This window comes from Labrus bergylta, chromosome 19 (genome assembly GCF_963930695.1).
Source record: "Labrus bergylta chromosome 19, fLabBer1.1, whole genome shotgun sequence".
NCBI lineage: Eukaryota > Metazoa > Chordata > Actinopteri > Labriformes > Labridae > Labrus > Labrus bergylta.
In genome coordinates, this window is record NC_089213.1 from 21112455 (window position 1) to 21134954 (window position 22500).

A 22500-nucleotide genomic window follows, 5' to 3' on the forward strand; every position below is an offset into this window, starting at 1 on the left:
GGATTACAAAGCTTTAATTGCATTGTCAAAACTACAGCAACACATCTTCTTTTTTTTTTCTCTCTCTCTTGAAAGTCTAAAGTAAATCTCTCTAAAATATCAAAAAAAAACTCTCACTCTTTCTCTCTGCATACTCACTCTTGGCATTTTAATTATGCAGACTTATCTGATAGATGTGGAGATATAGCTCATGTCAAAGTTAGAGCCTCTTCTTTATTAATTCTTTATGATATATTCTTATATTCCGCCTGTCAATGAGTGTGTGGAATCTGATAGGACCCAGCATTGATTGAAGATGGCTGCAGATTATGAGGAGAGGTATTATCATAATCATACACATCGAACTTCTTTTAAATGACTCTGAAGGAAACATTTTATTTCAGCATAAGTTTAGACAAAGCTAACATTTAAATATATATATTTTTTAAAAGCGGTCTGTCAAAAACACGAGACGTTAAGCACCACAGACCACTTACAGAAAATTTGTGGTGCTCTCCTGCCAGTGGAGCTCGTACCTTTTGACATCAGAGGTTTACGGCAGCAAAATAGTTGGTGTGGTTAGCCACAGGCCAAAATCTGCAATACGGCGTTAATAATTCATGAATGTTAAGAGGTAGGCATTAAAATCTTTGGTTTGTGTCATCATGACTTTAGTTGATCCACTTTGCTTTTAACCAAGAATATTCCAAAGAAACCCTCGAAAATGACTGAAATGCTTTGATTTAACTAAAGAAAACGTGTTGACGAGTGATACCAAATGAATGCATAAAACACTCTATAGTAATCATTGGACTTTCACAATAAAAAGATAAGCTCCTCTTTACTGCAGACACTGCCAGAGGAACGTGTTTTTCAGCTTGTGTGTCAAACAAGGACAGGAAGCCATGTTATCATGTTTGGCCCCAGCGAATAAATTATTTTATTGTATTTTAGAAGAAATTCTTTCACAATAAAGGTCCATAAGGAAATCATTTAGGAGGAGGAAGGGCAGGAAATGAATTACAAAAAAAAGGAAAAGTGATGAAGAAGAATAAAGACAAAGAGGAAGAAACAAGAAAAGAAGTTACTAAAACAATAATCAAATAAATAACAATAGTGACAGTGGCTCCAGCATTTAAAAAACACACACTTTGTGTTTGACTGGCTGGGAACACACTACAACTTGTGTCTGGATTGGAACAAAATGAGAACACACAAAATTTAAGGGATAACTTTGATTGTTGTGATTTTTTTTTTTTTCTACAAAATATTCTGTATTTGTTTGATGATAAATAAAATACATCCAAATGAGAATAGAGCTCAGTCAGAGTTGGCATTCTGAGGGTTCATGTTTATATTTCACATGTACTTAATACCAATTATGTTTCTTTCTCTCTATTAAACATAGAGCTTTATTTCACCTCATTGGTACGCTACATTTGAATTTAAATTGATGCCAACTCTTCCACAATATTTAGTTTTACTCCTTAGAGAACCGCACGATGGTTTTCTTTTAACTTACAGGATTCTCAAAGTCACACATTTTTTTGTAATAATTTGGTTCAAGGGTTGAAGAAGTTCTTTCAGAGTCCCCTCACTTGCCTTGACTCCCTGCAGGACTCCGCTCACATTATCACTCAGCGTGTATCTTAAGAACAGCTTCTCTTCAGATAACAAGGCCAGACCTGGAGGAAGAAAAAAAAAACAGACAAGAGACAAAGAAAAGGAGAATAATGTATGTAAATGTACTCGAGGACTACATGGATGACGTCTGAGGGAGGATCGTCACCCAGAAGAGAAGGAAACAGGCTGACATGTCATCATGCTGTCACACTGCCTCAGTATGTGGGAGAGGGGCTTCATGTGTACATGTTGGGGGGCTGGGTGGGGGGGTGGGGAAACAACTGTTTGTGTGTTCGGCTTTTGTCGTACATGAACACGGACACGGGTGGTTGCATCACGGGGACTGGGACTACTGTACAAAGCAATTTGGATCATAATGTCCTCATCGCACATGAATAACTGCTCAGAAATCACACAGATAGAAGTCAATGTAAATGGAGCACAGTGTATTTATAGATTAGGTCATAAATCAGATTTGTCCTTAAGATAGTATTCCCTGTCACGGCTGTAGAGTTTCAAAGATTCAGTACAATGTTATACTAATTCTTTATTTAAACCAGAACTGTGGCTGTGACGGTGTGTGTGCGTGTGTGTGTGTGTGTGTGTGTGTGTGTGCGTGTGTGTGTGTGTGTGTGTGTGTCTGGAGTCACAAATATACATCTAATGACTCTCATATAGCGTGTGTATACGATACCTAAATAGCTGAGGACAAAGAAGAAAATAAATAAACATAAGAAACCTATTGACGCAAGAGAAATACTTTTACTACAAATACAAAGAGTTGTTTGTAAAATCAATTAGTTTTGTCATTTAAAGAGTGAAATTAGAGCATGCACTCATTGTGTAGAAATCCTTCCAAACAGAGACCGTCACAACCCCTGCCTCTCGAGCCTCATGTCCCCCCCTGCTGGTTCAGATTCAGACCCTGCACAAGCTTCTTTTTCTGTCCTCAGTCTGCTCAGTGTGTTCGTGTGTGTGTGTGACCCCTACAAACCTACAATCTTTGGAGCTAAAAGCAAATTTCTTACCATCTAAACAAGACCAGAAACATGTAGATAATTCATATTTCCCTGTTGTCTAGTTGAAACTGTATGTTTGTGACAGATCGCAGGTTTATTTCACTCTTAGTTTTTTAAGTCATCGACCTCTACTGTTTCCCTGAGCTCTGCAGCTTGAAAACAGTTCGAAAGCAAAAAAAAAAAAAAAAAAAGTATTTTATTTTAAATAAATGATCATATTATTTTAGGTTACTCTGCTCTGTATAAGCAGTGTTTTACATTTTCACTGAGACTTTTAAAATAACTTCTGTAACAAAAGGCTTCTAAAGCATTTTACATCCATTACTCTAGCTTCAGTCTGTTTTCTTTTTGGTTAAAAACTATGAGCTGAACACATCTACACTGTAAAGTTACACCAGAATTATATCACAAAAACCCTGATTTTAAAACAATAGTATTTATAGCCAGCACTCAACAAGGAGATTCTTAATACAAATAGATTTTTGAAGATATTAAATATCATTAGCCTCTCTAAGACTAGGAACAACAAGTTAAGAGATGCAGCTCCTCCTGTCTGCCTGTCTGTCCTCAGGGATGGAAATATTAGTGACGTAAGCTGGCTCCATCAATCAGCGCGCAGGCCGCTCTGACAGACAGGGACAGACAGATGTTGGGGCGGTACTTGGGTCTTTCTTTTGCCGAATAACAACGACCTCAGACACCTTCTCAGTGCAGTGTATCAGTTCTTACAGACAATCAGGGACTCCAACAAACACTCCCCAGCGCCAAGAAAAGGCACAATGTAGTGCGTAACGAGGAGGAGACACCCGGCTGAGCGTTTTGTTTTTCGTGATCTTTTAAAATTGACAGACTTACCAGTTTGAGTTGAACCAGGATTGTCTCGAGGCTTTTGCAGAAAAGTTTGTAATCCAGTCTCTTGTAAATGATCCGAGCGTAGCTGGACATTGGACCCGGTTTCACGGTCCTAAACTGGTCTTATCCAGTCTGAACCGAATCAGCTCTCATGCCCTTCACTTCTGTTCAAGATATATATATATAAAAAAAATAACTTTACACGTTTCTCTTCTCTCTTGTTCATTTTCCTCCTCCAGCAGTAAAAAGGATATATCATGCTGTCTGATTGGAGCCAACATTAGCCCAGTTGTGAGCCCTTTTATAAACACTTTATGCCGGATAATAGTTAAGGATGGAGTGTAGGCTATTAATGGAGCCTCTGGTGGATTCAGAGCCCCTCCCCTTCAGCAGAAGCCTTCACTAAAAAGGTGTAACGAATCGATCTGCAGCCTCCTTTGTCCCGCTAAAGAGGTCACGGCAAAGATCCACATTTCAGCAAAAGTTTGGAGCAGAGTAAAAAAAAAGGCTGATCAGACACTGCACACTTTAAAACTGTCTTAGCGAGTGAAACATCTTTTATGAGACTGATAAATAAGCAAAAAGCGGAAAAATTGTGTTTTAAAAAATATTTTGATAATGCCATTTAAAGTGCCAGTGTTTAAATGGCTTGTTAGTGAGTGATGTTTCATTGTATAATCCCAATAATCAGTCAAGCTTGAAGCAGAGATTATCCTCAGAAGCAGGATCAACAAAGTGTAATAAGACTTTATAATTTAGATTTTGTTCATTGCTTCATTTTTTGTACTTTGCAAATTAAACTGCAGATGAAAACGACTTGTTTCTTACCCTCACCTCAATACTTAACCTTCACTGAATTTATTCTGTTTCCGGCACACACAAAAAAAACATGGGGACACAGGAATGAAAGCCGTCCCAGCGAACAATTAGGAGCCGCAGATTGACAGGTGGGCTTTGAGTGTCAGGGTGACGCTGGTGGAGGGGTGGAGTAAAGGAGAGGCAGCTGGATGTGTCTGTCTATCAGAGGGAGCTGTCTGCGCATCACACCAACGTGCGCACATATCACTGCGGAGGAAACCCACGGAAAAGCCCGTTAGCGCTCTTTACATGAAATAACATTTCATTTCATTTCGATAGAGGAGACAATAAGGTGCAGTTTTGTTTTTTTTGGCTCAGAGGGCGGGCCTGCTCGCTGTGTTTTGGGATGAGTTTGTGAGGAATTCGTCAAGTGTTCCGTGTTGACAATCGGGCAGTCAGCGTAGCCTTAACGTGAGTATTTCTTTATTCAGAGTGTGTTTACAGAGAGAAATGTGGGGTGATTGACACACACACACACACACACACACACACACACAGCATCCGGGCTAACGTGTCACTCTCTTCTCTCTTTTTCCTTCATAAAGACTGTATAGCAAAAGGTTGGAGACCGCCGGAGCTGTGGCACCTGGACGGGCGGAGAGAGAGAGAGAGGGAGAGAGAGAGAGAGAGGGAGAGAGAGAGAGGCTATACGGCGCAGTTTGGACACCGAAAACGAAAAGAAGAGCTTCTCCGGTTTGTCTCATTTCGCTGTGAATAGAGGTATGAAATAGCCAAAAGGGGGTTGCGAACCTATTCTGATGGAATCTGTGTGTTTACCCCCCACGATAGACTGAGATCCGCACGGAGCTTCCCCCCCCCCCACACCCCCCCGCCCTCCCCCCTTGTGATCCAGCCTGCGATGACTTTCTGTGATCGGGCACAACTTCCCGGACGAGCCCCCCGTTTTTCTTCCGACCTAGTTTTTCTCTTACCGGGACATGCCGATTCTAAAAAAAAAAAAGATCGATAGAGATTAAACATCCACTCACAAGGCAACAACAACAACAAAAAAGAAAAAAAGAGAGAGACTTCCTCACCCCTTGCGAGGGATCTACACTTTCCTTCTCTCATTCCGCTGAAAGAAGTGAGGAAACTGCTTGCTGCCTTTTGATTTCCTCTCCTCGTCGCACCGGTTTCCTCTCCTTTGGCTCGGCCGCTATTTGTGATCTCTGCATGAAAAGTCAAGCGGAAAGTCCTGCAGCAGCATGCCGAGGAGAAAGCAGCAAGCACCGCGGCGGTCAGTAGGTAAGCCCCCCCCTGCACTCCAAACACACACACACACACACACACACACACACACTATTTGTTCCAACAGCAGTCAGGACAAACATGATTCAGTCAGTGCAGACAAGTTTACACAGCAGCGTCAAGGCCTAATGCACGACTCAAAAACAAGGACTACAGTGTCTCTTGTGTATTTTAGCTTATGTCACCTTATTGCTTCCTATGTTTCCTTTCCTAAAGGAGCATGATGAGTATATTTCTGCAGGCATGTATGTTTGAATCGCAACACTGTCTTTAACGAAGCAATGCCATAGCCAGTCCTTCTTGTGAGTAGAATGAATGCGCTTCAGTTTCCAAGCTTTAAAGCTGATCCTCCACTAGCATCCAAGTTCAGCAAACAAAGCTCATCTTATCTCATTTGAACAGGCTGTTTGATGTGTTCGGTGCCAGTGGAAAGAGAAAAAAGAAAGAAAAAGTGGCGCATTTTTTGAGCCTGTGTTCCGCTCCGGGATTGCCATCCTTGATTTGATGCTTGATTGATCGCCTGTCATGCGACCGCCTTTGATCTATTCACTCCTGATAAACATCAGTAAATCATTCAGCACGCAGACACGCATGCGCCGCGGCAGCTGGACGCCCTCAAAAGGGGGAGTCACTTTTTTTTTTTTTTTGTTGCCCCTGCGGAGGAGCAAAAGAAAAAGACAAATTGAAAGAAAAGTTCTCAAGCGGGATAAATACTTTGCGATTAATACCCCAAGGGGGGAGGGAACAAGGGAGGAAGAGGAGGAGGGAGGAAGGAGGGGGGGGGGGTTGCTGGGGCGTAGCGAGATCACAGAGAAACAAAGTTAGGAGAAAACGGTGCAGGGTAAAGTGTGATGGTCACTTTAAGCTCCTGACCTGACCTCTGGGGTCAGCTGTTAGAAAAAGAAAGAGTTTGTAATCATAAAACTAACACAGTATACACAAATATCTAACTAAAACATCTGTATGAGGGGGAAATAAGGCGTTAAAAGATGTAAAGACCTCTTGTCTTATCTAAAATTTGCCCTCTGAATCACCACTTCATGAATGTTTTTGATACCAACTGATTTCAACATCAAGTTTAGTAACTTCTAAGTTTCCATTTATTGATAATAATTAATTCCAAAAGATGAATTTAAACAACTCATCTGTGTTTATCAGGTGCATGTTTAATAACACACAGACATTTATTTGCATTCAACAACAAAACAGTTTTTCTTCAAAAAAAATCCCACATTTCCGATACCAGAATTTGAGTTTCATTTTGACAGCCGTACCCACATGTTGTTGCTAAGTTGACCAGACGTGAACTGCACCAAGAGAGGATCACATGTTGGACTGAATCCATTTGATGTCCCTGAGAGATGCGTGTGATTGACATGCGTTTTCAAAATGACGAGGGGGGGGAGAAAAAAAAAAAAAGAGAGAGAGGAGCTCTTTGAAGTTTGTGCAGTAATGACCAAAGCCGAATAAAACAGCTGCAGAATGTTAAGCAGGCGGTTGGAAATGTGAGGTTAAGCAGACTTAATCAAGGTTGTGACAGAAAGACTTTGAACTCGGTGGGGCTGTAATTTCTAATTGACGCGAGGCTTTGGTGATGGATGGAGAGAAATGTGTTTGAAGAAGCCAAAATGAATACCGTCGCTTTTTATACCTCTGCCCACAAAATATTGGTTACCACCCCACCACCCCAAAGTGGGCGTAAAAAACTCTGTTGCTTTTTTTCCCCTCCTGTTTTCAAGCCCCGTTTCGGTCGTTCAGCCGAGCTCTAAAGTGCCCTCATTCTGGCTCCGCTTTTGAATATTGATTTAATTGTCTGTTTTTGTGACAGACACATACATCACACGCTGTAATGCTCAATCCCAGCTTGGCAGGCTTTGTCTCTGCATTATTTCCAGTACGTGACATATGGTCAATGCAAAAAAAAAACTTTTTAACACCTCCACTGAATCCTCTCCCCTTTGAAACACCTATAAACACAAGCTGTGTTTCACAGGGCTTCACCAGAGAGCTACAGTATTGAAATGTGTCACTTTGTAGTCGCACTAAAATAAAACACAACATACAGAGAGAGTCAGGGATCTCAATGGCTCTTTGTATGCCATTTCAAATGGACTCTGTTTCATCAGTCACAGTGATGATTTTAGACCCTGTAATGGCGCTGCGCCCTATCTACTTTACGACCAGTGACAATACATCAGTGTTAGTCCATTTGGAGCAGCATTACTGCATCTGTTAGTTTTGGCAGTTGACTTTAGTGCGGTGCAATTTGAAGCAGCAGAGACTTTTGCTGCAGTCATTTGTCGTCATTTTCAGTCTATAAGTTGTCCTCTCACTGAAAGGAGTTGTGTGGGTGCATTCCTTATAGCAGCTCGTGTCATTAATGTAAGGTTAACAATACAGACAGAAAGAAAGTCAATATGATGAGGGGAAGTGGAAAGTAACAAAAAGTATTAGACAGCAGCTTTGACCAATCTGTGTCGTTTGTCGATCTGCCATAGATTGTATTTAAAAAAGATCACAGTAAAGTGTAAAACAGATGTTCCATTTCTAGTTTTGCTTTGGTGCAAAGCAGAGCAGAAACAAGTTGTCAACAGATCGCCAACAATTTTTTTTTCTAAACATCATGTTTTGTGATTTAAAAAAGGAAATACATTCTTTGTTTCAAGCTTTTTTTTTTCAGATGTGAAGATTTATTACTTTTATCTGTTTTATTAGCCAATAATCCGACAAAACAAACCATTTGAAGACATCACACTGGGACGAGGGAACTTCAGAAAAGCATTTTGTAATATTTCTAAGCCTCATTGATTTATCACAAACAGTTGTTAGTTTTAGACGCTTTAATGACTGATTTTAAAAGCTCAGAATTTCCCCCACATCTAGAAAAGTTATCGAAGAATTTTGATTGTTACTGCAAAAAATCTGAACCTTTTTTTTCCTCATTGTGCATCATATGAAACTGTTAGCATCACTAACATGATCCTGTTTAAATAAAGCATCATGCTCTAGACTTAACAGGTAGATGATAATAGTTTAATTAGCAGATGTTAGATATTAAGGTAAACAATAGAAGCCATATAGTTGCTGCATTCGCCCGGATACTGAGGATACAGTTTTGATTGCTCTTGGAAAAATTAATGGCAGTGTGTACGTCTACTCCTGCTTTTACTTCAGCAGCCACGATATCTTAAATCAAACACTGTCACTCTACGTAATGAATCTGTCAACTAATCATTCAACATGTCAGTGTGATTACAGTGCGACACTGTGTTAGATTTATTCAGCAGAAGTTAAAAAGGTCTCCATGCAGAAAAAATATCATTCTTTATTACCTTTCCCTGCGTAAATATTGAGTTTTATAGATGTAGGAAGAGGTGAAGCACAGTGTGGGCGACACATCCAGAGAAGGGATGAACCAGGAGACCAGTGTATGAGAATAACATGATTATATTAATGTACTGCTTGAAGGTTAAATTAGGAGTTTGAATCACTTGACTGTCACCGTAAAGCCCTGGTTGTACCTGCTTTTAACGACGCGGACGCATGATATCGGCCTCGCGTATCCTGTGGTTGGTTGTGCATGTCATGAGAAATGAACTCTATGTGTACGCGTGATGTAATAGGCATACAGCCGCTAGGTGCAGTGTAGGTGTATGGTGTAATGTATGGTGCTGAAACCAGATGTGACGACATCGGAGACACCGAAGAGCTGCTACAACAATGGTGGAACCTTTTTTTTTTAGAAAAGTTGATAGAAGTCCAAGTGATCAGCCAATTAACCTTAAAAAACCCTCCTTGAGTGTCACCATGTTTGTTTACATTACAACTATCCAAATCTTGAAGTAATACTTTGTGTTTACGCAGTTTGAGTTATGTGGTGCTCCCTCTAGAGCAGTGCTTCCCGAAGTGTGCACCGCGGCCACCTGGTGGGCCGTGTGAGTACTGCAGGTGGGCCGCAAAAAGCCCTCCACCAATTTTAAAAATAAAATAAATATCACAATAATGATGATTTACCATGAGTCAACCCTTTAAGTGATGAGTAAGGCGAGCCATGACTATTCATAGACATAATGTTTAGTAAACTTTTGTGTCTTTTTTTGCCATAATGTCATTTTGTCATGTCCAATGATTTCACCCTTACTGAAAGTTATAGGTGTAAAGAAAAAAAAGATTAGTATAATGGGCCCCGGAGTAATTTTGTATTTCAAAGTGGGCCACGGCAGTCTTAAGTTAACACGCGCTGCTCAAAGGCAGTATGAGAGCGTTCATGACGCGGCCAGGTGTCTATGTGTCCTTCAAAAGCCTTTAGATGGAAGAGTTTGGAAACATTCCCCGCTGACAGAGTTGGTTCAGTCATAAAGGACCAGAAAGGAACGTGCTGCGATGCTATCTACCACTTGGAAATGAATTCCTCCATTGCTGAGGATGGTAATTAGCTTGCCTTCGTCTGCTTTCTTGATAGAAATGTTTCCAGCTAGCTAGCCGCTTACACATGAACGCTGCTAATTAAAAAGTTTAGCACTCTTAACATAAATCCGGTGACAATGAGAGACTGTGGATGCGGTTCCTTTCTTTAACATGTATGATACTCCAGTAGACGAACTACCCAGCTGCATTTTAATGATCTGTCTGTATAGCTTAGCTCGGCTAATTAAAGCACCTCGCAGCATGTCCGAATGAAGCCAAACTGATTGAACAGGATGCACACACAGAGCCGGTGACATCTCCTAAACACATCACCCTTTACTGCCTCTACCATTACCTCAATGCTTAAAGGAGTCTCTTAATTATGACTTGAAGGTGCGTGGGTAGAAGTTGAGCTTCTCCTTCTCCAGACGGCATCGTTAGCCGCGGTCCCTAATTATCCATGTAGAGCTGACGGATCAGTGACAGGGCCGCACCGATTAATGCTTACAAATTCAGAGAGGTGTCTAGTGTGCAAGCTGCCTTGATATAATCAACTTGGTGTTAGCCACTTTCTCACAAACACCACCCCAGTGGTTCCAGTGTAAACCCAACAGCAGAGGTTGCTAACAGTGTGGCCAACGCTAAGCTAACACCAGACCGTGCACAAACAGCCTCATAACGAGGCTTTGAGTGGTTTTAGTGTGACGCCTGTGTAAATTCAATGCAGGTAGTGTTTGAAAGTCTAAAAGTAGATGTAGCTTCTGTCTACTGTGGAAGATTTTCTTCATATTTTTTGCTCTGATCTTTCTTGTTAAAGCTTTTTTTTTGGTTTGTTTGACAGAACAGGAACAAAGTTCTAAGCCACGTTCTGCTGTTGTTATTGTTGTGTTTGTTTGTTTTTTTTGCATTGTATTTCCTCCTCAGGAAGTTTTAGCTCACGGCACCTGTCAACTAAGAAGCCAGAACCTCAGAAACTTGTGTTGGTTTTTATCAGGATGCTTCTGATAAAGCATTTAATGACATTTGTCGGGACTTGAAACTGCACGGTGAGAAAAAAAACCAGATATTATTTGAAGTCTGCAGATGAGAGCAGAGCGTGTGTGTGCAAGTGTGTGTGTCGCAGAGCAAGTGCAGGAGTTAGAGCAACCATATGCGTGTGTGTGTGTGTGTGAGTGTGAGATATTGTGATGTGGTGATAAGGCTGTGTATGTAAAGTGTCATTAACAGGTGACATTGACTGAAGGAGTCAGTGGATATATTTGCTACAGCACACACTCGGCTGCACCCGCACGTTCATTTGCATGTTGTGTCAGAGCCGGGAGGCCTTCAGCAAATCAAAGACACACACCACCACGCACACTCGCACCACAGTCCTCTTTGTCCTCATCTCGGTGGAGGTTAAGTGACAAATGAAGATCGATGACTGACTCTCATGGAAAAGAGAGGGTCCGATTGAAAATATGTGTGAATGAGGCGCAGAGAGGACAGGTGACGAAGTAAAGGCGTGCAGGCGCGAGGTAAAACTATCCCCTAGCTTAACGAGGTTCAGAGGGAGCAGGAAAAACCTGGATTTTCACTCAAGCACAACACGAGGAGGCTTAACACGAGGAAAAGAAAACAAGGTCATATTTAGAGGAATAAAACTCACTAGCGTCCTCGTGCTCTTTAAAGTGTGTTTGTGCTTATTGTCTCTATAGGTTTCTAAGTGTCTGTTAACATCCATAACATAAACCGCGATGTAAAGAGGGTATGTAAAAAAATGATCAGAGCAAGATCAAGCACAGAGTCGTCCTAATGACTGTCCATGAGGAGTTCAGGGCACCAGTTACTGATTAATGAGAAGCTTTCAGGCTGTACTGGCATCGTTTTCCTGCTGATTGAAGGGAAAAGCCTGGTTCACTGAAATAATAGGTTTTGATTCTACACTAGCTGGAAACTTATTCAACTTTGAATCCTTAACTCATATGTATTTATTACACACAAAACAAGTATGTCGTCATACTTTCATTTCAATCAGTTAATATACACACTGGTTTGTTTTTTTTCCGTAGGCTGGAAGTTAAAAAAAAACAGTCAAAAATGCTGCTTCAAGTGTTCAACAATCCAAAACCGACAGTCCGTTGAATTTATCATCACACATGACGAAGAAAAGCATTTAATCCTCACGTTTAAGAAGCTAAAAATTGCAAATGTCTCGTAATTTGCGTAAAAAATGACGATGATGAACATTTTATTTATATGAAAATAATTTATACTCTTCACACAGTTCAAGCGTGGTTTTAAAACCAGACAGTCAAAGACAGAACACATGAGGCTTAGTGTTGAGAAAGATACAAAAAGAAAAGAGAAAAAGAAAAATGGCCGATGGTGATTTAGGGCATGGAGATGGGAGGTCCGGGTACACTGAGAGGTCAGCGTGCACTCAGGGGAGCCCGTGTCTCGACTGCCTCTATTCCACAGTCTGCTTTCCATGTGTGTTTTGGTGCTTGCTGTATTTGTTACTTTTGGCTTACAGATGGCTTGTGAGTCTTTCTCGTCTATGTCAGCATAAATATCTTTTTGGTTACAAACTCGGGTGTATTGTTACATCATTAGGTGTGTGTCCTTGCATGATTGATGCACTGTGTGCGAGACAGACGCCACTACAGGAGAGAGACACAGTTAGCCAAAACCAAAGAGACTCTCCTCTGGATCAGATGTTCTTCTCTACATTTTTTGCATCTCTGAAATCACTCAGTATCCTTTTAGGCTTTTTTAAGCGCTGTACTCGATGTACTAGAAATGGCCACAGAGGAAACACTTGCTGCAGTCATCATAATAATCACGCTCCAGATGAGGCACAGTGAAGTTAAACTTTACTCTCGGTACACCTTCTTATTGAATCTTCTTGCTCCTTCGTATTGTTGTTCCAGTCGACTCAGCCAGTTTAGATGAAGCTGAAAAACAGCCATTGACACACAAAAAAAATTATTGAGCTGAATAACTGGTGTACGGTGGCCAAAAGGGGCGAACTTGCTTCAACAGCCTAAAAGATTTCAGAAAAACAAACTACAAATTTAACAACAAATACAACGACAGAAAAGTGCTGTTAATGTGGGGATAAACATACCTTTTGCAACATGTTTTTTTCTTGTGCTGCACATTTTTGTTGTAGTGTTTGATTTGAGCATTGCTAGGTGTCTTTTCAATTCAATTCAATTCAAAAAACTTTATTTGTCCCCGGGGGGCAATTCAAATTTTGCATCTTTTCACCTAATAGATCTTTTTGCGCCGTTGAAGCACTTTTCCCCTTTCAAGTCATCATACCATGTGAGGCCTTGTGCTACCCATCCCAGACATTGTGTTGCTCCTGGTAGCCTGTCTCGAACATCTGGGCTTGAAGCATTGTGGCTAACAGAAGACAACAGAGGGGGAGAAAGAGTGCCCGTGAAGAAAAGGTATTAAAAGTGACAGATGAACAGGACTCTGGTAGACATTCTCCCGCAGCAGCTGTGACTGCTGCCATTGTTCTGACAGGTGTCAATTAAGAATTACTGCCGAGGCCCTGTAGTCATTTTTTTCCCATGCCCAGCTGTCTGTCGGTGTGCCTTTTTGAGAAATAACACTTTACCCTTGTCACCGCTTTAGTGCTTAGCGCGGTCGCCCCAGAAAATGAGAGCATGGCGGGCATGCTAATCGATAACCAGTGTATTAGCAATTATTTTGCCCATTGATTTACGGTGGGGAGCGACTCCCACCGTGTTGTTATTAGCTGCTGATTATGCCGACACACACACACACACACACACACACACACACACACACACACACACACACACACACACACACACACACACTAACTCTGACTTTACTGTTACCAGGTATGTTTTATCCTCAGAGCTAAATATTAACGTCTTATATGATGACTATTGTCCAGTCCTTGTCTCAGGAGTTTTCCTAGATGTTGTAGAATGGTTTAATATAGCAATAATTAAATTCTCTTTTCAGGTGAATTAAACCATGCATTCTAAATTATATCAAATCCTGTTGCAGAAACCTCTTTCTCTACTTGATATTCATGTCATTTGTCAAGTAATTTTGTTCTCTTACCTCCAAATGAAACAGCATTCAGATCTGTGGCTCAGAGTGTGTGATTGATGTTTTTTAGATTATAGTGATATGACATTTTGGTCTCCTGCACCAGTCGTTATTCCTATAACTTGAGCCTGCATACAAATTTAGAATTTCAGAAACAAACCTCTTCTTACTTTGTAGGTTTAAGTTAACTTCACAGGCTCTTATACATATGGACATATAATATTTTATTTACCAATACACTGCTTTTTTTTTCCAAAATTGAAGTCTATGCTGATCTAACTAATGGGATCAGGATTTGGTTTACTCGTTAATATCATTAAAAAGAAAATATGTTCTACTATTTAATTTGTTGTATAGCCAGATATTCCCAGACCAATGATGAAAACAATCATGATACATACCCCAAATGGATGTATCAGAAATGACATCAATGTGGTAAAAAAGTGTGAAAAGGTTGGATTGCTGCATCCCTAGTCATCGCAATGTAAAATGTCTTACTATTTTATGTTTTTCCATTTTAAAACTAAGTCTCAAAAATCTTGTTTTGATTTAAAAGAGAATGCAGATATGATTAAAAAAGCTACCACTTAAAGGAAAATAAAAATAAAAACTGCACAAATTGCCAAGAGAAGAGAAATCACTACTTGCCACCAACTTCTGCAACACTTGTTTGGATGAATTTTGTATCCCAGCAGAAACTCTATTTAACTTCAGACCAGCAAAATGAAAACTTTTTAATGAACAGTTGCATCAATTGTTCACGCTAAACTATAAAGGTAGGCTACTCTCAAAAGGCTCGAGGCTTACAAACAAAATTAGTATATTTAAAAAAAAAATGTTTTTTGGCTCCCAAGGTAAAGGCTGGATATGGGCTCATATACATATACACATGATAACTGCGCCCTGTTGGTGTTTTGCATTTAATCCCCCTGTACACACCAGGAGAACATTAGCATTAATTAAACATGTGCAAAATAAGCAGGAGCTACAGGGAGAGTGAATTTTTCCCTTCACGTCTCTAAGAAAAGCTGTGTGGTTTCGCTGTATCTAACACTAGCCTTCTCGTTTATCACCAGAAGAAAGGTACTTGTTTTTATTACATGGAGACTGATAAAAGCTGGAGTCAGCATATCCAAACGCTGCAAGTGGACTAAAGTCAGAGGGTGGAAATTTCTATCCCCCAAGGGAGTGTTTATTTGTCTGATAAGGTGTGTTGAGAAGCAATGAATATGATTTTTTTGGACACTAGTTCACTGCAGATAAGCCATCTGGGAACAGATACAGTTACCAGATGACACTTTGTCCTTGAGAGCGGACGTTTGGGGAAGGTCACGCTGCAGTCTGGAGTGGTGCCACAACCATCTCTCTCCCTCTCTCCCCTTCTTACCTCTTCATCTTTATCTCAACCTACTCCCACACCATCTCTCGGTTTTTTTTTGTTGGGATTACTGGCCCGCTCTCTCTCTCTCTCTCTCTCTCTCTCTCTCTCTCCCTCTAAGCCTTTTCTCATCTTCCTATCTGTCATCAATCTCTATCTTACTGACTCAATTCTCCTCTACCCTGCTCATATTTTCTTTCATCCTCCTCCCTGTCTCGAAGCTCTCATCTATCGCTCTCTCTCTCTTTCTCTCTCTCCGGACGCTCAAGAGTCAGTGAACTGGTTACAAGAACATGAACTCAGCATGTGAAAAGGAAAGCAAAAATAGGCTCCCTGGTCTTGTTCTCATATTTCAATAACCTCTTTTCTTTCACAATAGCCTGATTTTTCAGCGACATCAATTTCTGCACTGTAAAAATCTGAAAGGTCACAGGCTAGTTAAGTCTTGTATCGTCTTCTTTGAAGTCTAAACACATGACTGTCACATTTTCCGAGAGACATTTCCATTCCCATTAAACACACAGTTGTGGAAAAAAAAGGCAAGCTGTATGGGAAAAGCATCAAAGCACCCATTGACCACAATTTGCTCGGGGTTACACAAAGTAATCACTTAACAGTTGTCATCTTGATGGGCAGTTGAAAGGGGGTATAATGTCTCGGGATCACACTCGACTAAACAACACCACATTCAACCCCCCGCTCCCCAAAAAAATTCCTCCTAAATCTTGTCCTGAGCCGCCGTCTTGTCTCAGACAGTGACAGTCACAGGGGGTCTAAGCTCGGCTCTGTCCCTCTTAAGTCGTCTGTCTCAGAGAGAGCAGCGGGAGGCCTCTCCAACATCCAAACGTCTCCTCTGACAGCGTCCACGATCGTCACTCAGTCCCATGTCAAAGCAGACCTGCTCCGTCTGTCTGACTCACTGTCTACCTGCGCATCTGTTTTTTGATCACCTGTCTCTGTGCTGTCCGTCTGTCTGACCCAACTGTTGCTTTCACTCACCTGTCTGACTCTTAGACACGACATGATAACGAGGCTGCCTCTGCAAAACATTTCGGCATTGGATAATATCTGTACAACAGTGTATGTAACATTGATGTAAAGTAGCATTAGTGGTACATAATGTAGCACAAGTTTGAGGAACCTAACACAAGTAATATGATGTATTTACAGGGGGCAGGTAGGCTGGGGGTGGCTCTCGGACTCCCTTATACCTGATTGGCTGCCATAGTCGCTGTCCCAACTTGCTTAGCTCTACTACAACAGACTGCAAACAGCTTTTAGTGGCATTTCATTGAAGCCGTGTTTTCTTTTTATGACACCATTTCCTCTGCGAATTTTTGGTGTTGCAACTTCTTTTTGAGACTTTAAAGATTAAGCATCAATGACCTATGTCAGCATGGTGATGTTGTTTCAATTAACCAATATACAGGTGATGATACACCTACATAAAACCTGTGCGCTAGTTGATAAGAAATCTAGACATGCCTCTTCCCCTTAGTACTACTTATTCACTACATTTTGGAAGAACGTCACTTTTAGCCTGCGATATTTATCCCGCAGGTTTGTCATCACTGTGAGGTCGACAGGCAAACAGCTGAGACTCCAGGAAATGACTGTACCAGGGAAAGAAATATCATTTATATTATTTATTGCAACAGTGAATGAAACTGAATGGGATGCTTTTTCTAAACTATTCCTTTAACTTCTTCATGTTATCTTTATAAAAAGCTCATAATATGTCAAATAGCCAAATAGCTAATCGACTATAAGTTCATCAAAATGCTACGTTTACAAGATGGGTATGTTACATTGTAAACTCTGATCTAGTACACTCTGAGTATATTTTCATTTTATGTAGTAACTTTTCTAATTCTACATTTTAGTAATTGTTGTGTTGTTGCTATAACTTACATAAAGATTCTGAATCTTCTTCCACCACTGGTTGGAGCACACACACATACTACTTGCCATATTATTCCCCCAAGTGTGTGTGGAATTGGGCTGGCCTCATTTATCTGAAGTCAAAGCATGACCATATTCCCAGTGGCCATCTTCCCAGTCTGTATGAGTCATTTTCTAGGTGACTGTGACGTACTCCTTTTTGTGTCTTGACTAATCCGTTCTTCTTCTCCATCATCTCAGTTTGTCACCTCGTTCTTTTCCTGCCCTGCCTCATAGTTGGAGAGTAGTTCGTAAACTTCTCAGGTTTTAACCAAAGCTGCTGACAGAATTTAGGAAAAGGAAAATGTGCTTCATGAACATTTAAAAATGGAGGTCCATAGTGATGACTACTAACAAGCTAAAAGCATACTCGACATTCTCCAAACACATACCAAACCTAAACCTTGGTACAGATTAGTACATCAAAACCTGAGTGATTCACTTATAGTGAAAATACTTTGCATTTCTTTAGTGAAAAAAAACGATATTTAAGGAGCTTGATGAATCACAATGCAATTCATGTATAAATATTTTTTGATCATTCTTCTATTAACAAGAGTAAGAAACGTGTGCAGCCTTAAAGCTGTTGTTGAAGATGCCAGAAAACAGTGTGTAAAGAGTCCACTATGCAAGAGGACGAGGACACTGAAGGTTTTGTGTGATGTAGGATTGGAAAGCTTTGGATGGACTGTATCATGAAAAAAAAAAAAAAAACACATTTTAGGTTGGTTAGTTAGCTAGTTGTTTGATTATAATTCATTTAGTTTGAGTTCCTTATTTTTGTAAATAAGGCAACGCGTCGCCGGGAGTTAGCACATGTCAGGATTGTTTAAGTTTGTCTAAAAAAGATCAAGGAGCTAAATAGTTCACAGGGATCAACATGAAGTTTATTAAGTTCAGTCAATTACCTTGTTACACTCTCTCATCCAGTGACTTTACAACAGTATTCAATATTAGCCAGACAGAGACGGACTGGAAGACTTTCAAATCTAGTTAGACAATCATTTTTTTTATTTGCCCTCTTTTATAGAAATCTGTATTTACGACAGCTTGAGTCATAATAATATTCTTGGTTTTTTTTAAAAGACACTTTTGGAGGGATACTGATTGGTTGCTTTGATCATTAAAAATGAGCAATCTACCAATATGTCCCTTAAAGGAGAAACAATGACACATTTGAAACATAATTTTCCTCAAAGGTCTCATATTCATAGGAACTCTGCAAACTATTTTAAAAGTACAGTCAGACATTTTTGGTATTAGCAGACAGTGGATCCACTGTGGAAGCAGAGCTGATCTCACAATCCTGAGCGGGTGAAAAAAAATGACCCCTCCTCTCAATATTTTGGATCTATTATGTATGGAGGAGCTCAGTGTCTACATGACCACGACCAGGGAGCTAGACAGCACTGAGTTAGGCGCTATTGTGTGTGTGTGTGTGTGTGTGTGTGTGTGTGTGTGTGTGTGTGTGTGTGTGTGTGTGTGTGTGTGTGTGAGAGGAGGCGCATAAAGGGTTGAAAAAGAGAGGAGAAAAAAGAGAGTGACAGCAGACAAAAAAAGAAGCAGGGAGGAAAGAGGGTGGGGGAGTGAGGGAGTGGAAAAAAAGAGGCAAAGCAACAGAGGAGTGAAAGAGAAATGACTTGAGGGGTTGAGGGATGGAGAGAGAGAGAGAGAGGTGAATAAAGCGAGGGACAGAGAAAAGTATCAAGGCAATGAAAAAAAAGACAGGGGGAAGAGAGAGAGAGAGCAGTTGGATAGTGTATGAGAGAGAGAGAGAGAGAGAGAGAGAGAGAGAGAGAGAGAGAGGGGAGGATGTCACCCATGGCTGCCACTCATCACTCACAGCTTAATGACGCTGTTTTTTTCTCCTTCTCCCTCTTCTTTTCCGTGGGAGATGGGGGAGGGAGTTGGGCCCGCGCCCAATCCAGCGGGGTCATATAGAGTTCACAACCTCCAGGTGGGACTGTCCTCCACCAGGGAAACATTTAAGCGTATGTTTAGTGTGTGTAGCTCAACTAGGAGATAGTTTAGCGCATACATTTTTAAATTAGTATCACAAGTGAATTTGCCAGTTTTCAAATGTAAGCTTTCATATTACGGCTACTGAAGCGATGGTAAAGGTCAAAAGATGTTTGCTTACATGCAAAAATGAAGTCTCCTTTAAAAAGCCTTTTCTTTTTTAAGTATGACAGTTGTGTAAACATGTGTTCATGTTTGGGGCACGTGTGTTTTTGTGCGAATTTGTTTTCAAGAAAACACTCTGGCTGTCTGTTCCTTCCTGCTGGGATCGGGTAAATTCCTATTCCAGTGTTAGACTTTGATTCCGTTTGTGTGTGTGTTTGCGTGTCTATGTCTATTTATCGCCACTTGTCCTCTCACTCATTCCCGTTTCTGGGAAGCATCAGCCATTTAAAATTCTAACGGCAGGATTTTTTTCCCCCTCCGCTCTCCTCCTCGCACCAAATTTGGGGAACAGCTGGGGTGGCCATGACGATGATTTGTCTCCCTCTGCCCGTCCGCCTGACAGGTTGAGAGCATGCACACACACTTACACACTTAGGGAGCTACAGACATGCACTTATGAGCACACACACACACACACACACACACACACACACACACACACACACACACAATTAAACATGCACTCAGTATCGCAGACAGACGAGCATAAACACACACACACACGCGGACACAAACCCCTTATAAGAGGCCATGTTCTCAGGGCGCTGCCAAAACACTCTGATTTCCTTTAGCCTGAGCGGCCATACATCAGCTAGGGGGCCTCCCAACCCGGATGGCAGGGGCTGACAGAATGACATGTGTCATTTATCAAACGAGGGGCGCCAGGCCTCAGGAAAAGAACAGACCGCCGCGTGACAAAGCCCCCGGAGAGCTCTCCTCCACTCGCAACGAGGGGAGTGTGTCATGGGATAGACACTGACAAATCTGCGGAGATAGAACACAAATGGATACACGGCTGACACCGACACACAATCCGAGGAAACACACACTGAGAGGTACTACTACAAGCACAGATACGCAACCGAGGGACAATGCGATATATATTCTAGATACCCTGTGGCTTTAAAAGCAAGAAAAGAAAAGAAAAAGTCGTATAAAGAATTAAAAATGTGCTAACAAAACAAACAAACAAGATAAGTTGGCAATCAGTTTTCTGATACACATACCCACACATACACCCACATATATGTTTCCCTCCCAGCCAGAGGAGAAACAGCCAAAGCTTCTCGTTGTTGCCAGCAGCAGGCCTGTCTGTGTGCCCGTCCTTCTTAATGAACGGCCACTGGCTGCCGAAAAGGAACTCTCTCTCTCTTAGTTGGCAAACGCGACTCCATCTCCTTCCTTTCACATCAATGCCAACGCACCCCACAATATCCCCCCCACCCCACCCCCTTTTCTTCTCTGTCATTATATCTCCTCTTCTTCATTCCTTCCCTTCCCTCTTCCCTTTCTCTCTCTCTGTCTTGATCACACCCCCCCCCTCCATCCCCCGTTTACTCTTTCCATTGCCTGTTCATTTGTCTTCATAAGCCTAATTTATTTTCACTGCCAGATGCAAGCTGACAGCCATCAGTCTCTCCCACACACACCTGACCTCCCGACATGCAGACAGACACACTAACATGTAGCTCCCTTCTCACTTTTATTCATTTGGTCTGTCTCTATAACACACACACACACACACACACACACACACACACACACACACACACACACACACACACAGTATTACCTCACACTGCTCTGAGGTCAGCTCTGCAGTCACATACCCTCTGTTTTACCCCTGTCCTACCCCCCCCACTCCAACCCCACAAAAGCCTCCCATTAACATTACTGAAGATGGATGTGTCTTCATAGGGGAGATTGATTGCGGATATAGAGTTATGGTGCCATTTGTGTGTGTGTGTGTGTGTGTGTGTGTGTGTGTGTGTGTGTGTGTGTGTGTGTGTGTGTGTGCGTGCGAGTGTTAGATGGAGGGCACTTTGAGAGCTGAAATGTGAGGGAGGCAAGCTTTTTCTCTCGTTTCCAGAACCTTCCAGCCGTTGGTTGTCTGTCCGCAGTCTGATATTGTGCTCCGTTGAAGGATCGCTTCCTTTCTTCCTGCCTCTCCCCCTGACTGTGTAGACCGTTTCGCAGCCATTGTGCACTTACACACACAGGCAGGCATGCATACTCTCACACACACACACACACACACACACACACACACACACACACACACACACACACACACACGCAATTAGGCTGAGATAGCTACTGATACTAGTCCACTTTGAGAACCCCAGTACATAATTTACTGACTTACTCCAGGGACCCTTTTCCAGCCCCTAATCCCTCCTCCCTCCTATCATTTCTTCTTTTGTCACTGTATTGCCACGGTCATCAGGAAAAGTAGAAAAAAGAAATACACACGCACACACGCACACACACACAGGCACATTCTTAACTGCGTATGCTTTTGTTAGAAATGTTTTGTTACGCCCCTATGCTATTCATCACGCGTTAAATCCTAAACCAGTGTTGAAACGAAACAGTAGAACTTTGTTTAATGGAGCACCAGACATCAGTACCAACTCGTCACTTAAGCGGGCAGAATTAGAAAGAAAAATGTGGCGATGCATAAGGGATAACAGCTTTGATGGTGCACAATTGCGGGAATTTCCCTGGTGACACATGCAGTTAAAAGCACTAAAAATGTTCGGGGGACGCTCGGTTGTCCTGAGCAGCCTCCTGCCCTGAGGGTTTGCGGTTCTAATTAATTTCCCTGAAGTGACTTTATGGTTTTTTTAAAAGTTCTGATTTCTTTGTCTGTCTGTGTTTATGTTGGGAAAGAGATGCAAGTCAAGTCTCTGAGGTCCTCTTCTCAGAAAGTACTCTGCATTCTTATGTTCAGGCTCGTGTTGTTGGGTTTATGTCTAACCAGGAAGTGGATAAGGAGAAATAAAGGTTGATGATGTTTTGATCTAAGACAAATGTATTAGTTTGACTCAAACTGTTGTTGTTAAGAGATCTTTTGAAAGGTGGGGGGGGGGGGGGGGGGTCACAGAAATACCAGAAAAAAAAGTTTAATCAAATGGAATTTCTGCAATTTAT

The 22500-nt window shown here is 41.5% G+C and overlaps 1 protein-coding gene across 1 annotated transcript in view; it reads left to right on the plus strand.

Moving 5' to 3' along the window:
- Positions 1-4530: 4530 nt before the first annotated feature.
- Positions 4531-22500, plus strand: part of tshz1 (teashirt zinc finger homeobox 1) — a 29747-nt gene continuing 11777 nt past the window's right edge. Inside the window, exons 1-2 of the mRNA XM_065948238.1 lie at positions 4531-4742; positions 4877-5576. Of these exons, the coding sequence (XP_065804310.1) occupies positions 5537-5576 (40 nt within the window). The 5' untranslated portion in view covers positions 4531-4742; positions 4877-5536. The remainder of the gene's footprint in view (positions 4743-4876; positions 5577-22500) is intronic.